Consider the following 16,939-nt stretch of genomic DNA (forward strand, 5'->3'; position numbering starts at 1 on the left):
GATGTTAAGGGATGTGATTAATCAATAAAAAGTATCATTTTAGAAGGTACAAAGTCATTTATATGGCTTGACTTTGCTGTTAATTCTGTTGTACTTGACTGAGGTTTCATCTATGTAAATATTCAGTACAAAGGAATGTGGTGAAGTCTTTGTCCTCTCTTTGCCCTTATTACGGTGTTTTTAATATTAGTATTCATTTGTATAAGAAATATTATAATGCAATTAAAACCAGTAAATTCTTGACATTAGAAGGGGGAATGAGAAACATGTTTTTCTGCTAAAATAAAATGGATATGCAAATACAGATACATTAAAGAAAGTTTGGTATCAGCAGTACTGTTACTTACACAAACTTTTTCGGATTAGATACATTCACAAAGTTTGAATTCTGCTTAAGAAAATTATAAAACCTGTATGTGATACAATGATAATTACGTTTCCTTATAGTTTCTAACAATATTAGCTCACGACAATGACAGTCTTTTTTAATTCTTGTTTAGAAACTCAAATATTTACACTCTGTACTCTCATCTGTACATTCTTCTAAAAACAATTTAAAAACAAGTCAACACAAACTCCACAAAATAATTCCATTTTCCTATTTCTATGCTAATTTTTCAGGGCATTTTGGGTCATATTATCAACCTTCCACATGTTGAAAAGGTGCAGGAAGGGCAGCAGCTTAACAACAGATGATGATATTTATTGAGACAGAAACAGAATGTATCATTAGGATATATTTGGAATTCTTTTCAGTCCAATATCATCCATTTGCAGGAGTATTGCAAGATGATCCTGAGCTGTCCTAGAAGTGTTTTCTTGGAAGAAAAGTAGCACAGAAAAGGGGATATTAACAGATGTTAAACAAGGGGAATGCAGCACTCCGAACAAAAATTATAAAAATATTGGGGTCATCCTAGATATATTTTTATTTGACTTTGTGGTAGTTTTTCCATAATTCCATGCATGCCCTTTATATTAATTACAGAGAAAGCTGTGCACGTTATCAATTAGAGGAGGCCATGCTAATTTTAAGTACAGCACCTGTACTAATTCAATTAAAGCAATGTATGTGAAAGGAGTTTTCTTAGCACTGAGAGGGCTCATATTAACTGCAGCTCTTGTAGTTTTTTACTGTTCAGTTTTGAGCCATTTAATTTATAGCAAATGGTGGATTTGAGCTATGTAATTTGAGTCAGGATATTTTATATACCCAATATTTGTTAGTGGATTTGATATCCTGGCTGAAGACAATTATAAGAAAAATATGACTGAGCAGTAACATTTTCATCTGGAAGCACATCCACTTCTTAGCTTCCCAAAACTGACAACAAAGGTGATTCAGATCTGATGTTGAAAAATAATATTTTCCTTTAGACCTGGATTGGTTAAGATAGCAGTTTGGGAAAGTGGTTGGTAAAATTTGAAAACATGAGATTTGGGGTCCGATTCAGAGAAGCAATTAACAGTTTGAATCAAGAGCCAATGCTCCTCCCAGTTTCTGTTTCCAGATGGATAGAAATATTAAAAAGAATAACTTTTCTCATACGATGTTTGGCATTTCTGGCCCTGGCTAACCACCAGAAGTTTTATTCCACAAAAAAGAAGGCTTAGAAGGGGAAGAAAAATATTGAAAACATAAAGTAAGGGGGGAAGAAAAATGGAGAAGTAGGTGGAGATGGGGATTAAACCTTATTTTAGCTCTGCTAGTTCACCCATCCATCACTAGATAAATAGTGACATAACTCTGCACAATAATCCCTGCCCAATTTCTCTCTGGGTTTTCTGTGGTAATGATATGCATGACAGGAATTTACATGAGATAAGTACAAATTACAGATGAAGCACATGCTGATCCTCCTGTACCCGTTTGAGAATGTCACTTAAATCACTGTCCATGGGCCTACAGGTCCTTCCATAGGTACAAACTGATGTGTACACAGTATATATGTCACTACATGTTGTATATCAACCACAGCCAAAATCTGAGGAAATTGTGAAACATACCATGCTGTTAAAATAATGCTATTTTGTGCAGTCAAAATAACAGACATGTTTGATTTAAAAATCCTTATATGCCTGTTAAAGCATGTTTTATTGCTATTTAATGGCTTTGCAGACAGCAAAATTCTATTGACATTGTTATGAAATTGCCTTGTGATGCAATTTACTACAAAGACCATGTGGAGTTTCTAATATCCAAGTCGGGTACTGGCTCAGTAATGTTTGAAAGCAAAACCAGACTCCCTCTTAATCACAATTTTGTTTCTTTTTCCCATTACTGACTCAGTTTAGACATCCTTAGTTGATGAGACCTGATGAGATGGAAGATCTTTGGGTTTGGGTGAAAAACAGCCATCTTGCTTTGTTCAGTTTTTAGCTTTTTAATGTAAATTTATATAGACAAGAATAACACCTATCCCAGCTGTATAATGGGATATTTCAGCTGATCAGAGAGCCAAGGGTCTGCCAGGGGGTCTGGCTCAAGGAAGGTGTTCAGAGAGGTGTAGAAGCACAAATTGAAATTAAAAAAAAAAAACCAAAAGAGCAAGCCTAGGTCTTGCTTCTAATACACCAAAAATCAAGCACGGTGTTGGGACCCGACAGTCAAGTGTCACATCTCCATACAGAGTCCTCAGGGTGCTGTGTGCCTCACAGCCAGTAATGAAACTTAATATATAAACTGATATTTTAGCATTGTTTACCTGAAATGTATTTCAAATTCTCTTTTACTCATAGCTAGTAACTTTGCCTGCATTTACATAAATTTATTCTAAATAAATAGAATAAAATAAAGTAAAATAAAACTTCATTGGGTTTTTATTGTGCTTAATTTTGTGTAGAAGTTGACTTTAAGTGTTGTTTGAATATTGTTTGCAAATATTCAAAAGAATGGAACATATCAGAAAGAAGAGGTGATTAAACTGAGAATTAGTGGAAAGATGCTCCACACTGGAGAATCTTGATGCATGTATTAAGTGGTTGTATTCAGCTGAATAAATAATGTGGTTATGACCGTTTCTTTTTCTTTCTTGCAGGTAGTGGAGAAGGAAGGATATCTTCTAAAAGCAAAAATAGCAGATGGTGGCAAGAAATTAAGGTACAACATGAGAATGTGACACAGCCTAAAGGGGATCCAAGAGGGCTGGAGAGGGACGTTGGACAAGGGCCTGGAATGACAGAAAAAGGGGGAATGGCTTCAGACTGACGTAGAGCAGGGTCAGATGGGATATTAGGAAGAAATTCTTGCCTGTAAGGGAGGTGAGGCCCTGGCACAGGTTGCCCAGAGAAGCTGTGGATGCCCCATTCTATCCCTAATTGTCACTGGATTTAAGATGTATTCCTTGGTAATTCCTTGGTAATCCAAGGAATCCAGCCTATCCAACTCGTAGGAAAGTTTGTTTAAATCTGCACATAGCATGCTTGACCACTTACACCTTTGTGCACTTGCAAGACCTCTTTTAAATGAAAATTAAAAATAGAGAAAAATAATGAAGATCTGAAGTGGTGCTTACACTAGACAACTCATATTCACCAGGTGAAGCAGATCAATAGTGGGTTTATGAGCTTTCCTGTAAATATCAGATGTTATGACCCCTAAATTCAAAAGTTAAACTTGAGCTGTTGATCTAAAAATAGCTTTTGATCAGATCAGATTTATGATTATGTAGTGGTTTGAAACCTGTTATAGGTAACATATGTAATAGCATTTTCCTCTGGGTTGAATATTATGTTTTTCTTTATTGGGGTCATTCTTTCACATGTCCATGTGTATTTTTACTTCTCCCTAGCCCCAGCAGTTTGTCAACTCTCTAGGGCTGTACCATGAACTCCTGATATTCAATAGTTACTCAAACCTTGCTCAGATATTGTTCTTATCTTCCTTGCACTCGTGTAAACTTTTAATTTAGGGAAAGGAGACAGCTTTTGGGACCTTTCAAAATAGACCTGTTACTGAGCTCTGTGTAGTCAGATCAACATTTTTCCTTCTCAGTTTTATTTTAAGTATTAGGTACCAGAAGGGTACCAGCTATTTCGGAGTCCTCTACTTGTGAACTTTGAGCATGTGTGAATAATCCCACTGTCTTCATTTGACACCATGGGAAAAAAGAAACACAAATGGGCTTCAAAATGTGAATGAGGAGAAAGAAGCCCTTCAAGCTTTGATAGGTCATATTTTGGTTATAATTAGGGCGGTGCAGCTCCATCAGTGTTGATGGAAGATTGTTGACAATGTTGACTTTAGACCATTTTTGTTTCTGACATATATATTAATATATATTATGTTTTAATAATTAAAAACCAAGTCTACAAATGAAATATCTTTTACCTCCTGCAAGGAAAAATTGGTCCACCTCCTGGATTGTTCTCACTGCTCGGAAAATGGAATTCTACAAAGAATCCAAGCAGCCGGCGCTGGCCAACCTGGTAGGCAATCAACCATCCAGTAGCCTCAGTCTCCTGGCAACTATTATTTCAATATAAAAAGTTTGGTGTTTACAGAAGACAAATTTAGACTGAGCTGGCAACTTCAAAGGTTTGAAAGCAGCTGAAGGAAAAATGCCTTGATAAACTCTTAATCAGATGTAGTGTATGTGAAGAAATAGGACACAGCATGTCCTTTATTAAGAGGTGCATTTCGAGAGTAATTGCAAAGTGAGACAAATGGTGAGTGACTACCCAGTAATGTGAAGGTAACACTTTAAATTAAGGTGCCACTTATAAATGCTTTATTCTTATTTATGAAAATGATCACTAAATGCAGCTACTTCCTCAAATAATGTATTATAAAGTATGTTATAAAATGCATTAGTAATAAATGCTGAACAGATGATGCGATGAGAATCTGTTGCAAAGGATATTGTGAGGCGTAAATTGTATTAAACCATGCATGTGCATCTTTAATACATGAATTTAAGTTGTTATCTACCATCCTATAAAGTGGTTTATACATTAATAAATAATAATAAATTATTTATAAGCGGCACCTTAATATAGGGTGTTACCAAAGCAGAAAACATTATAAGTTAGCAAAGTGATTTTTTATCGCAGTATAAATGTGACATCCACCATATCCCACTAACCTTCCTGAATATTTCTACGACTCCATCTAATGCAGCTAATGTGATTTCTGTAGCCTGTAGTTACTACAAAGTGAAATTTGCAGTACCTTTTTATTGTGCCCCAAGGAAAGGCCACCGATCCTTTGTCTGGGGACAAGTGACAGCTCTGCTGCGCGAGCGGTAGCAGCGCACGTCCCCTCAGTGCTGGGCACAGCCAAACCTCAGCGTGGGCAGCAAAAGGGAAATTTGGTGGCTCTGTGACACTGTGGGCAGTGAAGGGGTGGGTTTGACAAAGCCCTGTTGTGAAAGGCTCTCAAGGCCTGATCGAACCTGCCAAATCTCATTGGCTTGATGGGTGGCCACAAAGGTGCTCTCTTTGGCAGGAGTCACAAACAATAAGTTGTTTTTCCTGTGGCAGGTGATGCAAACCATTCTTCTATAAAACCTAGATCTATCAATGCCACCTGTCATAAAATCAGCCTTGAAGAGCACCTTTTCATGCCTTAAATTTTTTGAGCTTTGTAGAAAAAGAATCCCAGAACTAAGATATGAAACAATACAAATAAATATAGGGTGAAATCTAGCACTTTCTGCTTGTATTTGTGCTAGTCCAGCTGGAAAATGCAACTTCTCTGCAGCCATGAAAACAGAAAAGCTTGAAATTTTTTTTCAGAATCACCTATTTTCTTTAAAGTTGACTTTTATATTATTAGGAAAAAGAAAAATGTCTAAGGTGAACTTATTAGAACTATTATAATTTACTAAGTGTCTTACATGTCTATCTGCTACCTCTTCCCTCTCTTTGCAAGTCTTTACCCAAATCTGAGGAGATGAATGAACTGGTGGAAATTTAACACACAGGAGGCTTGATTTTGCTCTGAGACTCCTCAACATGGTTAAAATCCCCATTAGCTCTTTAGGGATTTGGATACTAAACTAGACCTTCCTGGGGAATGGGGGTTTTGGCCCAGATCTCAAATGTTTTAACTAAAAAAGTGATGGTGGGTTATGAAACAGGACCTTCTGAGAGGTCAGTCCCTTTCCCTGAAGCCTCAGTCACCACCCGTGCTCATTTTATCAGTGAGAGAAAATTTTCTGCCTCCTGTGTTAGGAAGAACACAGACATATTGAACTTGTGTTTTTCTCATTCTGGGGACGAAAAAAAAAGAGAAAAAAGAGGGGGTTTTTTGTTTGTTTTATTCCAAGCTAGATTTAAATGTTGGGGCTGTGAACTCAATGTTCACTAGGTGAGAAAAATCTGTTAAAGTTACATTTTTTGTCTGTTGCATAAAACTTAAATGCAACAGTAAATAAGCAAATTAGGTAAAGCTTGAAAACAACAAGAACTGTCAGTGTTTATAATCTTATAACTCAATTTCCTAAACTCAAATTTTGCATGTCAAAAAAAGCTAAACTGCCATGCTTATCTCATCTGATAAAGTACGTGATAAACGCAGTGCTTATTTCCTTTGTGAACCACTTAACCAGATATAATTTTGGTACTGGAAAGGGACTAATGCAAAAAAAGATTCATTAGAGACCATTTGTTTGCTGATTTTATTTTTCCAGTTTTTGTTTATTTTGGAAAAGGGGGAACTCAACCATTAATTAAATAATGTAAGAGAAGCTATGTTTATCCGTGATAGTATGAATTGTAACAAAGCATTTTTATTGTTAGGAAAATGATGCGACTTAACAAAAAGATTAAAGTTCCTTTGTATTTTAAAGATATTAATTCATTAATTATTAATTATTAAATACTGTACTTGGAGCAAAAATTTAGACTAAGACAGCATCATTAAAAAAGAAATTTTTGTTAAACAAAACAAAGGCAAGCAGGAGAGAGGAATGAGAGCACCTCTAATACCTCTTTTCATGACAATGGGGCTAAATAGAATTTAGAGGTGAACTAAAACTCTATTTGTCTAAATCTTTAGTAATGTTTTAATCAAAGAACTGGCAATATCTAAAAGGTTTTGCTGTTCCTGTGTATGACTGTAGGTGCAGGACTCACTGTGGCAACTTTGCTGTTGCTTTGCATGGAGAGGACTGGGATCCATTGCTTTGCTTTCTGGTGAAGTTGGTAACAAAATCTGGAATTATTTGAAGTAATAGAGCACAGCAATTAAAGCACACAGAGGAGAGATTCAGAAAATGAGATTGTTTACAAATACTACTGAAAATGCAAGTTTGCATCCCATGTAGCTAAATCATTAGCTTTTGCTGCTGCCTTGATCTTTTGTGCTCCTGGCTTTAATACACGTTTTTTGTTGTCTTTTTTTTTTTTTTCCTTTTTGTTTAACTATTCTTATGAATTTGACTGGCTCTTTATTTTAAATTAAGGACATTGTGATCTAAATGAATCACAGTTCCATTCTTCCTTACCAGCATTTAATTCTATCATCAGTTGGTCTTTCTGACCAAGAAAATGTAGTCAGTTTATTCCCTCAGATAGTTTATTCAACAGAGGTTGTTTTAACCTCAGGTTATTAGCCCATCTGCAGAGTAATTTAGTGAGTGAAAATGCTGCTGCAATCCATATTCATGTTTAGGAAGATTTCATCTTAGCAGACACTTGTATCAATTTACAGCATAACCCCCTGCAACAACATTGATATAACATAATTGCTCTGACTGCAGAGCACAAAGCAAGGACGTGGAGAGCTCAGGCTTCCCAGTCACCTCAACTTGCTCTCCCAGGGTCTCTGGGTGTTGCATAACCTGGGAAGCCAACTCTGTAGCAGGGAAATGTTTAGGCCAAAATGAATTTCCCTGTAGATTTCCTGGAGTTCTGATGGACTTCGGTGGGTGCTCCCCAGGTGTGCAGCTGAAGAGTGATGGGTGGTTTCAGGCTCAATGGATCTGAAAAGGGAGCTGGGGGTGTTTAGCCTGGAGAAAAGAAGATTCAATGGTGACCTTATCACCCTCTAGAACTCCCTGAAAGGTGGCTGTGCTCAGGTGGGGTCGGTCTCTTTCCCCAGGCAGCACTGACAGAACCAGAGCACACAGTCTCAAGCTGCACCAAGTGAAATACAGGCTTGGATATTAGAAAAAAGTTTTTTATGGAAAGAGTGATAAAGTTCTGGAATGGTCACCGCCTGGGGAGGTGGTGGAGTCACCATCCCTGGATATGTTTAAAAAAAGCCTGGATGTGGCACTGGGTGCCAGGGTTTAGTTGAGGTGCTGGGGCTGGGTTGGACTCGATGATCTTGAAGGTCTCTTCCAACCCGATGATTCTGTGAATTATGTGAATGATTTAGCATGAAATTTTCATCAGAAGCTTCACATTTTATGCCATACTCATGAGTTCATAGGCACATTGTGGTCAGAACTGATAAATTCTCCAAAGGATAAGTTTTCATAGAATCATAGAGTTTGGGTTGGAATGGACCTTAAATAATTTTGTTCCACTCCCCTGCTATGGGGAGGGACACCTTCCACTAGACCCGGTTGCTCAATTCATATTTATTTCCCCCAGAGAAAGAGACTGACTCAAGTAATTATTGCACATAGCAGAAGCCTGTTCATCTTTCCCACACCACAAGCCTGCATCCCATCCTTTCTGGAGAGGGACATGCACATGCTTGTACTTTTCTTCTGGTTGTTATAAAATCAGAGCTGTAAAAAAACCTCCAGAGTACTGCAACAGCAGCAAAATTACATGGTGTGTTCACTGGGTGCACAGAAGGGTCCAGCTTCTTCTGTTGCATATATATTTGTACAATAATAGAAATTAGAGATACTACTGAGTTCACTATTCCATCTTCTTGCAACACCTCTCTAGGCTTGTCATTGCTTTTTCTCCCTTCAGTGTTCCATGGCAGTTTTTCTGAGGAAAGTATTCTGTAGCCCAGTAATGTTCACTATCAAAAAAACGGTTTCTGTTTCTTTGTCTACATGTTAATCTCTTCTTTTAATCTCATCATGTGTTTCCAAAATTTCTCAACTCTTTCTGCTGGTGGAATAAAGCTGCCCCTCTTTGTTAAAGTATTTTCCGACTCAAACTATCCATGTGGGTAATTTTTTTTCAAAGAAAGCAAGATTGCCCACTTTGAGAAGCCTGTCTTGTGTGTTCCTGATGGGTTGCAGAGCTGCCTGTGTGGTGCAGATCTGGGCATTGCATGGAGTCCTGGAGATGATCTAAGCCTCATAGCCCTATTTATAAAAGTATTGGAATATTGAGAACTCCTTCATTTCCTCTGCAATTTGAATATTTATTTGCATTAATATATCGGTGCTTGGGTTTTTTCCCAACTTCATAATTTTTGCCATGCAAATATTAGCTGACTAAATTTCCCAACATATTTTTTTTTTTTCAAAATCAAGTCTCAATGCTGCAGTTTTGATCTGCTATTAAAAAATTGGAAAGACTAAGCTCTTGTCAGAGGCCAGGCAGGAAATTTGAGGCAGAAGTGGGGAAAAAGAAATCCAAGTTCTTTTCTTCCAGTGGTTTAACCACAAGAACATCCTTCTGTTTTGAACAGTATATTTCTTCTATTAAAAATATTAATAATAATAAAAAAAGGGAACAAAGGCACACAGGACTGTCAGTTTCAGTGGAGCTTAACCATCGTGGTTTTATGGTTTGGCAAATGGAGAACATAATTACTGTCCCAGTACTGAAAACTTCCAGACACTATGCCTGCAAATCACTTGACCAAGATCTCTTTGCTTCTTTTAACCTAAATAGGTTCTTTTCCTCTCATCTCAAAGGCATCCTAGAGAACACACATATTTTAGCCTTTAATAATAACTTCAGAGAAATTCAGTGAGTAGTTTTTGGAAAGCTGAATCTGTGGCTGGTGCTGGACTGGCCACTCTTAACTCTATAAAGTCTGTTTTCTGTATCACTAATGACATTTTTAGGGTAACTATGGCTTAAGAGCAGCAGAGAAAACAGTTGCATCAACCTGATTAATTAAATTATGTGGACATCACTCCATCCCCTACCCAAAAGGCAATTAGTGGTGCTTTTTATTTTAACAGTAGTATTTTTACTGTTGAGTAGGATGTGCAGCAACCCAATCTACAAAGCCTACTCTGAACTACACAGGCTTTGCCAGAACTGCTGCACAGGCAGTCCCTGGAGAAGGAGCTTCAATGGCAAATGGGGATTATTGTGCTTTACACCAACTCCCAGCAACGTAAATGATACAGGCAAACAAATCTGCTCTTTGAATTCCTTGCATCCATATGGAGGAGCAGGGAGGCAGAGCTGTGTCACTCCAGGATGCGTGGACTGACACTGAGAAGTATCAGCCCTTGTGCTGAGCTCTTTCTGGGTGTCACACATGCCCTCGAAGACTTTTCTTCTTTTTTTAGGAGCAAGAAATGATAATTTGTTTGGAGAAAGGAGATAGCTTGTCTTAGAGATACGATGTATGTTCTTGTCTAATTTCTGTCCTTTCCAGTTGCATCAGTTTAAATTTGCATTTGGAAAACCCACAAAATTTTTCCTTTAAACTCAATGACTCTTCAAGAGGTTTGGCAAAGTAAGCCTTGAAAATAGCTGGTCCTTGTGTCTGCATTTGTGTTTTGATCTACTATATGTTACACTAGACTGTTTTTTAAACCATTTAATTGTTTTTAAAATTATGTTCTAATATAGGAACTTCATTTCTGAACTAAGAACCCCAAGAGTGGTTATTTAACAATACCAGGGTATATAATGAGCTCTTTTCAGTAATATCAGCAGCTGTGCTACAACAACCTGTCACTTTAACTTGATCTATTCTTGTTTTATCTGATAACTGTCCCCATTTGTGAAAAGTCAGGCCATATTCATGTTGATTTTTTTTTTTCCTTTTCCTTTCCAGAAGCCGGGATATAAACCTGAGTGTGTGGATTTGTGTGGTGCTCGCATTGAGTGGACCTCAGAGAAATCCAGCAGAAAGAATGTCTTTCAGGTAAGAGGCAAAGCATTCCACTGCTCATTTGAGTCTGAACTCTGTGAAGATGTCGGTTTTATTTCCTTGGTTTTAATAACTAGATCCTGATTTAATACAGCATTTTTCTTACCAGTAAAGGAGTGTAACACTTTATCCAGCATCGGTTTACTATTTTTCTAAGAGAAGGATTTCTGATGACTGAGTCTCCTAAACACTTGAGAACCTGTTGATTTATTGATTAATGCTCTATATTCAATTTGTTTTTAAAACTTAGTAGGTAATTGCTTTGGGTTCAGGCCTAGAATCTTGACCTAGAGGACTTCCATAAACACAACTTCTTCAAACTGCTTATACAAGCACGGCTCCAGCGCAGTGCGGTTTCTCTGTTTATTTTTATTGCTGCTCAGGGTCCTCAGACGGTGATGACCCAGGTTCACTTCTGCAAGGGGAGGGGGAGGATTTTAAAAGCTTGCCTCTGTCAGGGCCAGCAGAGAAGGACATGTATTTCTCACAGGACTATTCTTCATTGATGGAAAATAATATTATTTAATTCCTTCATCCAAATCCCATTGAATTGAAAGGGAGGATCAAGGCCCAAGAAGATGAAAGGAGGGGAAAAGTATTACTGCAAGGTTAACATTCCAGGATCTAGGGGCTAAAATAGTTTATTGCAACATCTTCAGGTTTTGGACATAATCCAGCTCCCATGAATATCAGTAGAAAGGATTTGTTGTCTTTTTCTGTTTCACTAAATGTTGCATCAAGCCACATCAAAATATTATTCTCTATGAGCCAAGTTGTTTCCCAGAGTTCTAACACTTAAAATGTTTAACAATACAAGCAATAAAGGGGGGAGAGACACAGAAGGGAACATGTCAGGGTCAAGATCCTGTTAGTTACCAGATAGTCCTTTGGCATCATGACCAATGAAACATGCTGGAGGACCCAACTGTGTCTGGGTCTGGGATGGAAGGAAAAAAAAAAACCAACCAAAAAACCACTACACATTAAAAAAAACCAACCCTAAGGGCCTGTACATGGCTTCTTAAAAAGAAATCTCTTTGGGTCAACTGGGTGTTACAGAGGCTTTTTCAAGGTTTATTTTTCTAGACATCTTTCTAAAGCACATGCAATATTTAGAAATATTCCTCTTTTCCAAGACCGAGACTTATGCTTCTATACCCCCCACATCTTTCAGGTTTTCTTGAGACTACACTTAGGGCTTTGTCATTTCCTAGGTATTTTTAGAATAAATATTTTCGTTTTTGCTGTCAATCTTCAGCTTTTTCACTTGGAATGTGATTAAGTATAACCTTAGCCTTCACTCCTGCAACCCCCTGAGCACATTGACAGGTCTTCTGAGCTTCTAGGGTTTATTTCTCATTTTGCAGTAAGCAAAATTCCTGTTTGGAAATGCGTTTCGGGGCGGTGATTCATTTGAGCTAATACATTTCCAAAGACAAACGAAGCTCTGTTATTGATTTACCCAACTGGTGGTAGGAAGGCTCTGCAATGCATTTTCTTCTCACTTCTGTTCGTGTGAGGTGTAACTGAATCAGAATAATGTGAGAAAGGAAACTCATGCACTACTGCTTGAACCCATTAAAATGTGTCTTCATCAAGCCAATAAGTGAGTGGGAGAGACATTAAGAAGTAAAAGCATGGGAGGAAGGACATATGTTAAGACACATTTTGAAAAGGGATGGAGCATTGTTTAGACAGAGAGCTACAAGAAGATTGTGCCAGATGGTAGGAGCGAAAGAGGAGAAGGCTTTGGCACCAGTAGTGGTGACATTTTGGGAAAGGAAGGGACTGAACAAGACTCGAGCAGATAGAGTGGGAAGGGGACTGGAGAGGGAGCGAAGATTTGTGAGATAGTCTGGAGGGAATCCAAGGCGAGTTCGAAAGCAGAGAGGTCAGTTTGTACCTGGAAAATGAATATTTCAGGAAACACTTCTGATCTACTTATTCCTCGTGGGTGGGACTAAAATTGATAGTGTCTACTTATTCATAGGTTTGTTCAAATGAAAACAACATGGGTGGCTTTCTTTAATGCTTTCATTTTTTTCCCAACCTAAATATAGATGCATTGCATTGCTATTTGATTAAATACATTAGCTGCTTAACTCTGAAATGATCAGAAATAAGTGTAATTATATCTTCAAAGCCCATCAAAACATAGTTGGCATTTTGTTTCATTACTTTCTAGTAAAACCTTCTTTTCTCATTCAAACAGAGCAGTGGTTGCTTTGTGCTAATGTGTTGTATTAGGAGTAGGTACAGAATTTTGAGTTTGATTTAGCCAGGGTGCTCAATTTGAGTTCATGAATTATAGATTATAAATGGAAAATGAGTATTGAAATTTTGGGTTGAAGAAAAAGAAGGAAATCTTGGATTTAAAATATAAGCAGATGACAGTTAATGGATAGCAGCAAGAAGATGGAGCATAGGAGTATCATAAAGAAAAACTAATTGGAAACATGATCGATTCAGGGAGAAAAAAAAAGAGGGAACTGCAAGTGAATGATATTCAGGCAGGAAGATTTGGGTTTCTGGTCTTGATCATGATGTTCTCAGCAGTGTTACTCCTCTCATTTTAATTGAGCTACTCCCTTTTTAACAGGATAAGTCTGATCTGTCTCACACTATCCAATTTGTGCATGCAATCTATTTCTGTTCTTGATGAACACATTATGTGTTTTCTTTTTTTTTTTCCCCTCAACTTTTCCTTGATAGTAACTGAAAATATGCACATCTCATAGACTATAACCTCCTGATTTCCTTTCATTTATTTTATTGATGGTGTAGCTGGCACCAAGGAAAAGACCTGGTTAGGAACAGCTTCCCATGGTGTGGGGTAAGGTAGCAGCTTGCAGTGAGACACGGTGCTGTTTGCTCTTGCTGGCTGAGTGATGTGATGCACTAGGTCTTCATCGGAGGAGTGCTGAATAAAAGAAGATTTATGTTCAAATCACATGCTTTAAATATTTCTGCTAAGTGCTAGTTTGCTCTTTGGTGTTTAGCCTGAAATTTAAAGCACTGAGGATTAAAAGGATTACAACATAATCTTAAATAATCCTAAGTGTCATTTACAGAGAGATGGTTGTAATAACTAAATAAAACCATGTTAAGGGATGGCAGTGTTGTCAGTCAGCAAGTGGAACAGAAACAGCGCCTGTGTCACTTTGTTGTTCTCCTCCTGCCTTTTTTTTGGCTTAGTTTGATATTGGGTAGGTGTGTTTTGATGTGAGTTATCAAAAAAGAAAATAACTTAATGGGCTGCTTTTCAGACAGTATTGATATGGCATTTGAAACACCACTAACTAGACTAATTTGCAGATTTTTCCCCCAGTATTCCACATTTCCTACTTTTAGTAAACTTTTCAACTGGGTCTTATTCTTCCCCCTGTTTTACTCAACCTCTACTCTAAGTCAAACAGCCTTTTAATTTGAAATTCAGCCCAGACTCCATGGAAGATGTGCTCTTGACCTCTGGATTTTTAATTCTGGGGGTTCAAAGTCCTGTGGTTGTACACTATTTCCTTGAAGAGGTTTTGGGAGATTTCTCTCAGATAATTCAAAAAAAGAAAAGGAAAAATAGGAGAGAGGTGAAAAATACAAAAGAGGTCAGGAGCAGCATATTTATGAATCGATGAAGCTGCTTTGTTCTCTTAATAGCACCATTCATTTAAGTTACAGGCATTTTTGGGTTTCTTTAGTCATAATTTTACCCTGTTCACGAGTTCATTTTTAGGAAGGTTTCATATGAGGAATTTCTGGAGTTCTATGGCTGGGCTCTTGCCACAGATGTGGTGTGATACCGTTTTTTGTTTCAATGCACCGCAGCTGTAAGGTTTGAAGTAACTCAATCCTACACAACTAAGAAGTGTAAGTGTATTTTACAAATAGAGAAAGCTGTATAAGACCTACAGTATTCGACCAGTGAGACAGCTGAAAGTACAACTGCACCTATGTGTTATATGAAAGAATTTATCTTGCAGCTGTTTCATATATAATAACATTTATGGCGCTGATCCTGGCTAACTCCCTTGTCCTTGAAGCTCTCCAGCTTTGTCCAAGCGAGTAATCTGAATGATAAGCTATTTTGTTCTACATACTATGGGATCAGGATAGTGTCTGGATGCCTCTCAGGAATGGTTTAAGTCACTGCTTTTTGCCATGGGAGGGATCATCTTTGTTTCCACAATCTCTCTAGAGGAAGCACTGAGAGCGCGACGTGGAGGGGCTTGGGCTGGGATTGGTATTTGGGTTTCTTTTTGTGTTTTTGAACATAAATGCTGCACAGAGGAGGGAAATCTAAAAAAAGCCACCTTGCAGGGTTGTGGTGGTCCTTATCAGCAGCTGGAGCCTATCCCAGAATTAGTCCCATTTCCTGAGCTTGAGAGAGCTCTTGCTTTCAGCTCTGAGTTGTGCAGGAACCTTTGCTGGCTTTGAATCTGTTTCAGGGACCTCTCGTAATCTTATAACACCATTTTGTCCACTTCTGGACCTCACTGCTATGTCTGGGGTTTAATTTCTATCCTAGAGACCTGAATATGTTATTGCCTAATTAAAAGACTTGGCCACATCACACAGTCATTAGGTGGTATCAGAAAGAGGTTCTTTAAATAGCAGATTAGGTTTTTTTTTAGAAAAACACAAAACCAAGAAATGGTCTTCATCTTCAAAAGAAGCACGGCCAGCAGTGTGAGGGAGGTAGCTCCCCCACTTTGAGCACCTCGAGTTCTAGGACAAAAGGAAATTGTTTCCCACTGCCAGAGGGAAGTTTAGGTGGGATACTGGGAAAGAATTCTTCCCTGTGAGGGTGGTGAGGCCCTGGCACGGGTTGCTCAGGGAAGCTGTGGCTGCCCCTGGATCCTTGGAAATGTCCCAGGCCAGGTTGGATGGGGCTTGGAGTGGAAGTCCCTGCCCATGGAATGAGTCGAGTTAAGGTCCCTTCCAGTCCAAACCATTCTCTGATTTTACATAAGTACTCTTTTTATTGTTGTAAGTGGATGATCTTGAACACAGCAATGTGGAACAGCCCCACAACTGTGGTTCTAGTTTTAAGTGACTTGTTAATGACCTTACTGGCAAAGCTCCTGCCAAAATATTCAGTAAAACCTAATCAATGAATGTAGATAATCTTCTGACTTCTCAACATGTGTACTATTTTTTATTGTAACCTAAATCCAAAAAAACCCATGAATGTTTTTTTTTTTTTTTTTTGGTTGGTTGTTTTTTTTTTTTTTTTATGTATTCAGTTGTCCTTTTCTTCATTTCTTTAATTTTGAACATCTTGTAAGTTTTAATGTATTTTTTGGTGATCAAAACAGAAAAGTAAGATTGACAGTACATAGTGAAAGAGGAAAACCAGCCTTGATTGTGAGGAAAGTTTTGCAGGAAATAGAAAATTGCACACAATATGCATTTTAAACTTTAAACAATTGAGAAGTTACTTTGGCTTCTAAAGACTTTAATATGACATTTTTAAGGTGATGAGGAGGAGAGACCCTTAGTGATCCTTGGTAATTTTATTTTTTATTCTTTAATTTATTTTTTATGTGTGAAAAAGGCAGATTTAACTGTAACCACCTGTGTTGACAGTAGCTGCTCTTAGGACCCAAGGAGGTGTTGAGGTGTTGCTGGTTAGTAAAGAGGACAACAGGCAGGAAAATCAGCTGAGAAAGGAAAAGATCTTTGTCTAATTGAGAATAAGGAAGAGCCTGGTAACTGGAGTACTCTGGAACCTACAGTTCTACCCTTGTTTCAGAAGTGTTGGGTGAGAAATGGTCAGGCTTCTCTCACCAGTGTCTCTCTCTTCAATCTGGTGTTACTCATGTTAGCCCAAAGAGAACATATGGAAAATGAACCAGAATTCAGATTTCTCAGTAATGGCCACAGAAGTTCTTGATGTGATTCATGTTCTAAGGAATATCAGGTAATAAAGCCAATTTTGCCCCCAAAATAGTGACAGAAAGAGTGACA

The 16,939-nt window shown here is 37.9% G+C and overlaps 1 protein-coding gene across 1 annotated transcript in view; it reads left to right on the top strand.

Annotated features, from left to right (window-relative positions):
- Positions 1 to 16,939, top strand: part of ARHGAP15 (Rho GTPase activating protein 15) — a 320,784-nt gene that overhangs the window by 46,893 nt on the left and 256,952 nt on the right. The window contains exons 4-6 of the mRNA XM_053982387.1: positions 3,039 to 3,100; positions 4,341 to 4,428; positions 10,880 to 10,969. Of these exons, the coding sequence (XP_053838362.1) occupies positions 3,039 to 3,100; positions 4,341 to 4,428; positions 10,880 to 10,969 (240 nt within the window). The remainder of the gene's footprint in view (positions 1 to 3,038; positions 3,101 to 4,340; positions 4,429 to 10,879; positions 10,970 to 16,939) is intronic.

The sequence above is a fragment of the Vidua macroura genome, chromosome 7 (assembly GCF_024509145.1).
Source record: "Vidua macroura isolate BioBank_ID:100142 chromosome 7, ASM2450914v1, whole genome shotgun sequence".
NCBI lineage: Eukaryota > Metazoa > Chordata > Aves > Passeriformes > Viduidae > Vidua > Vidua macroura.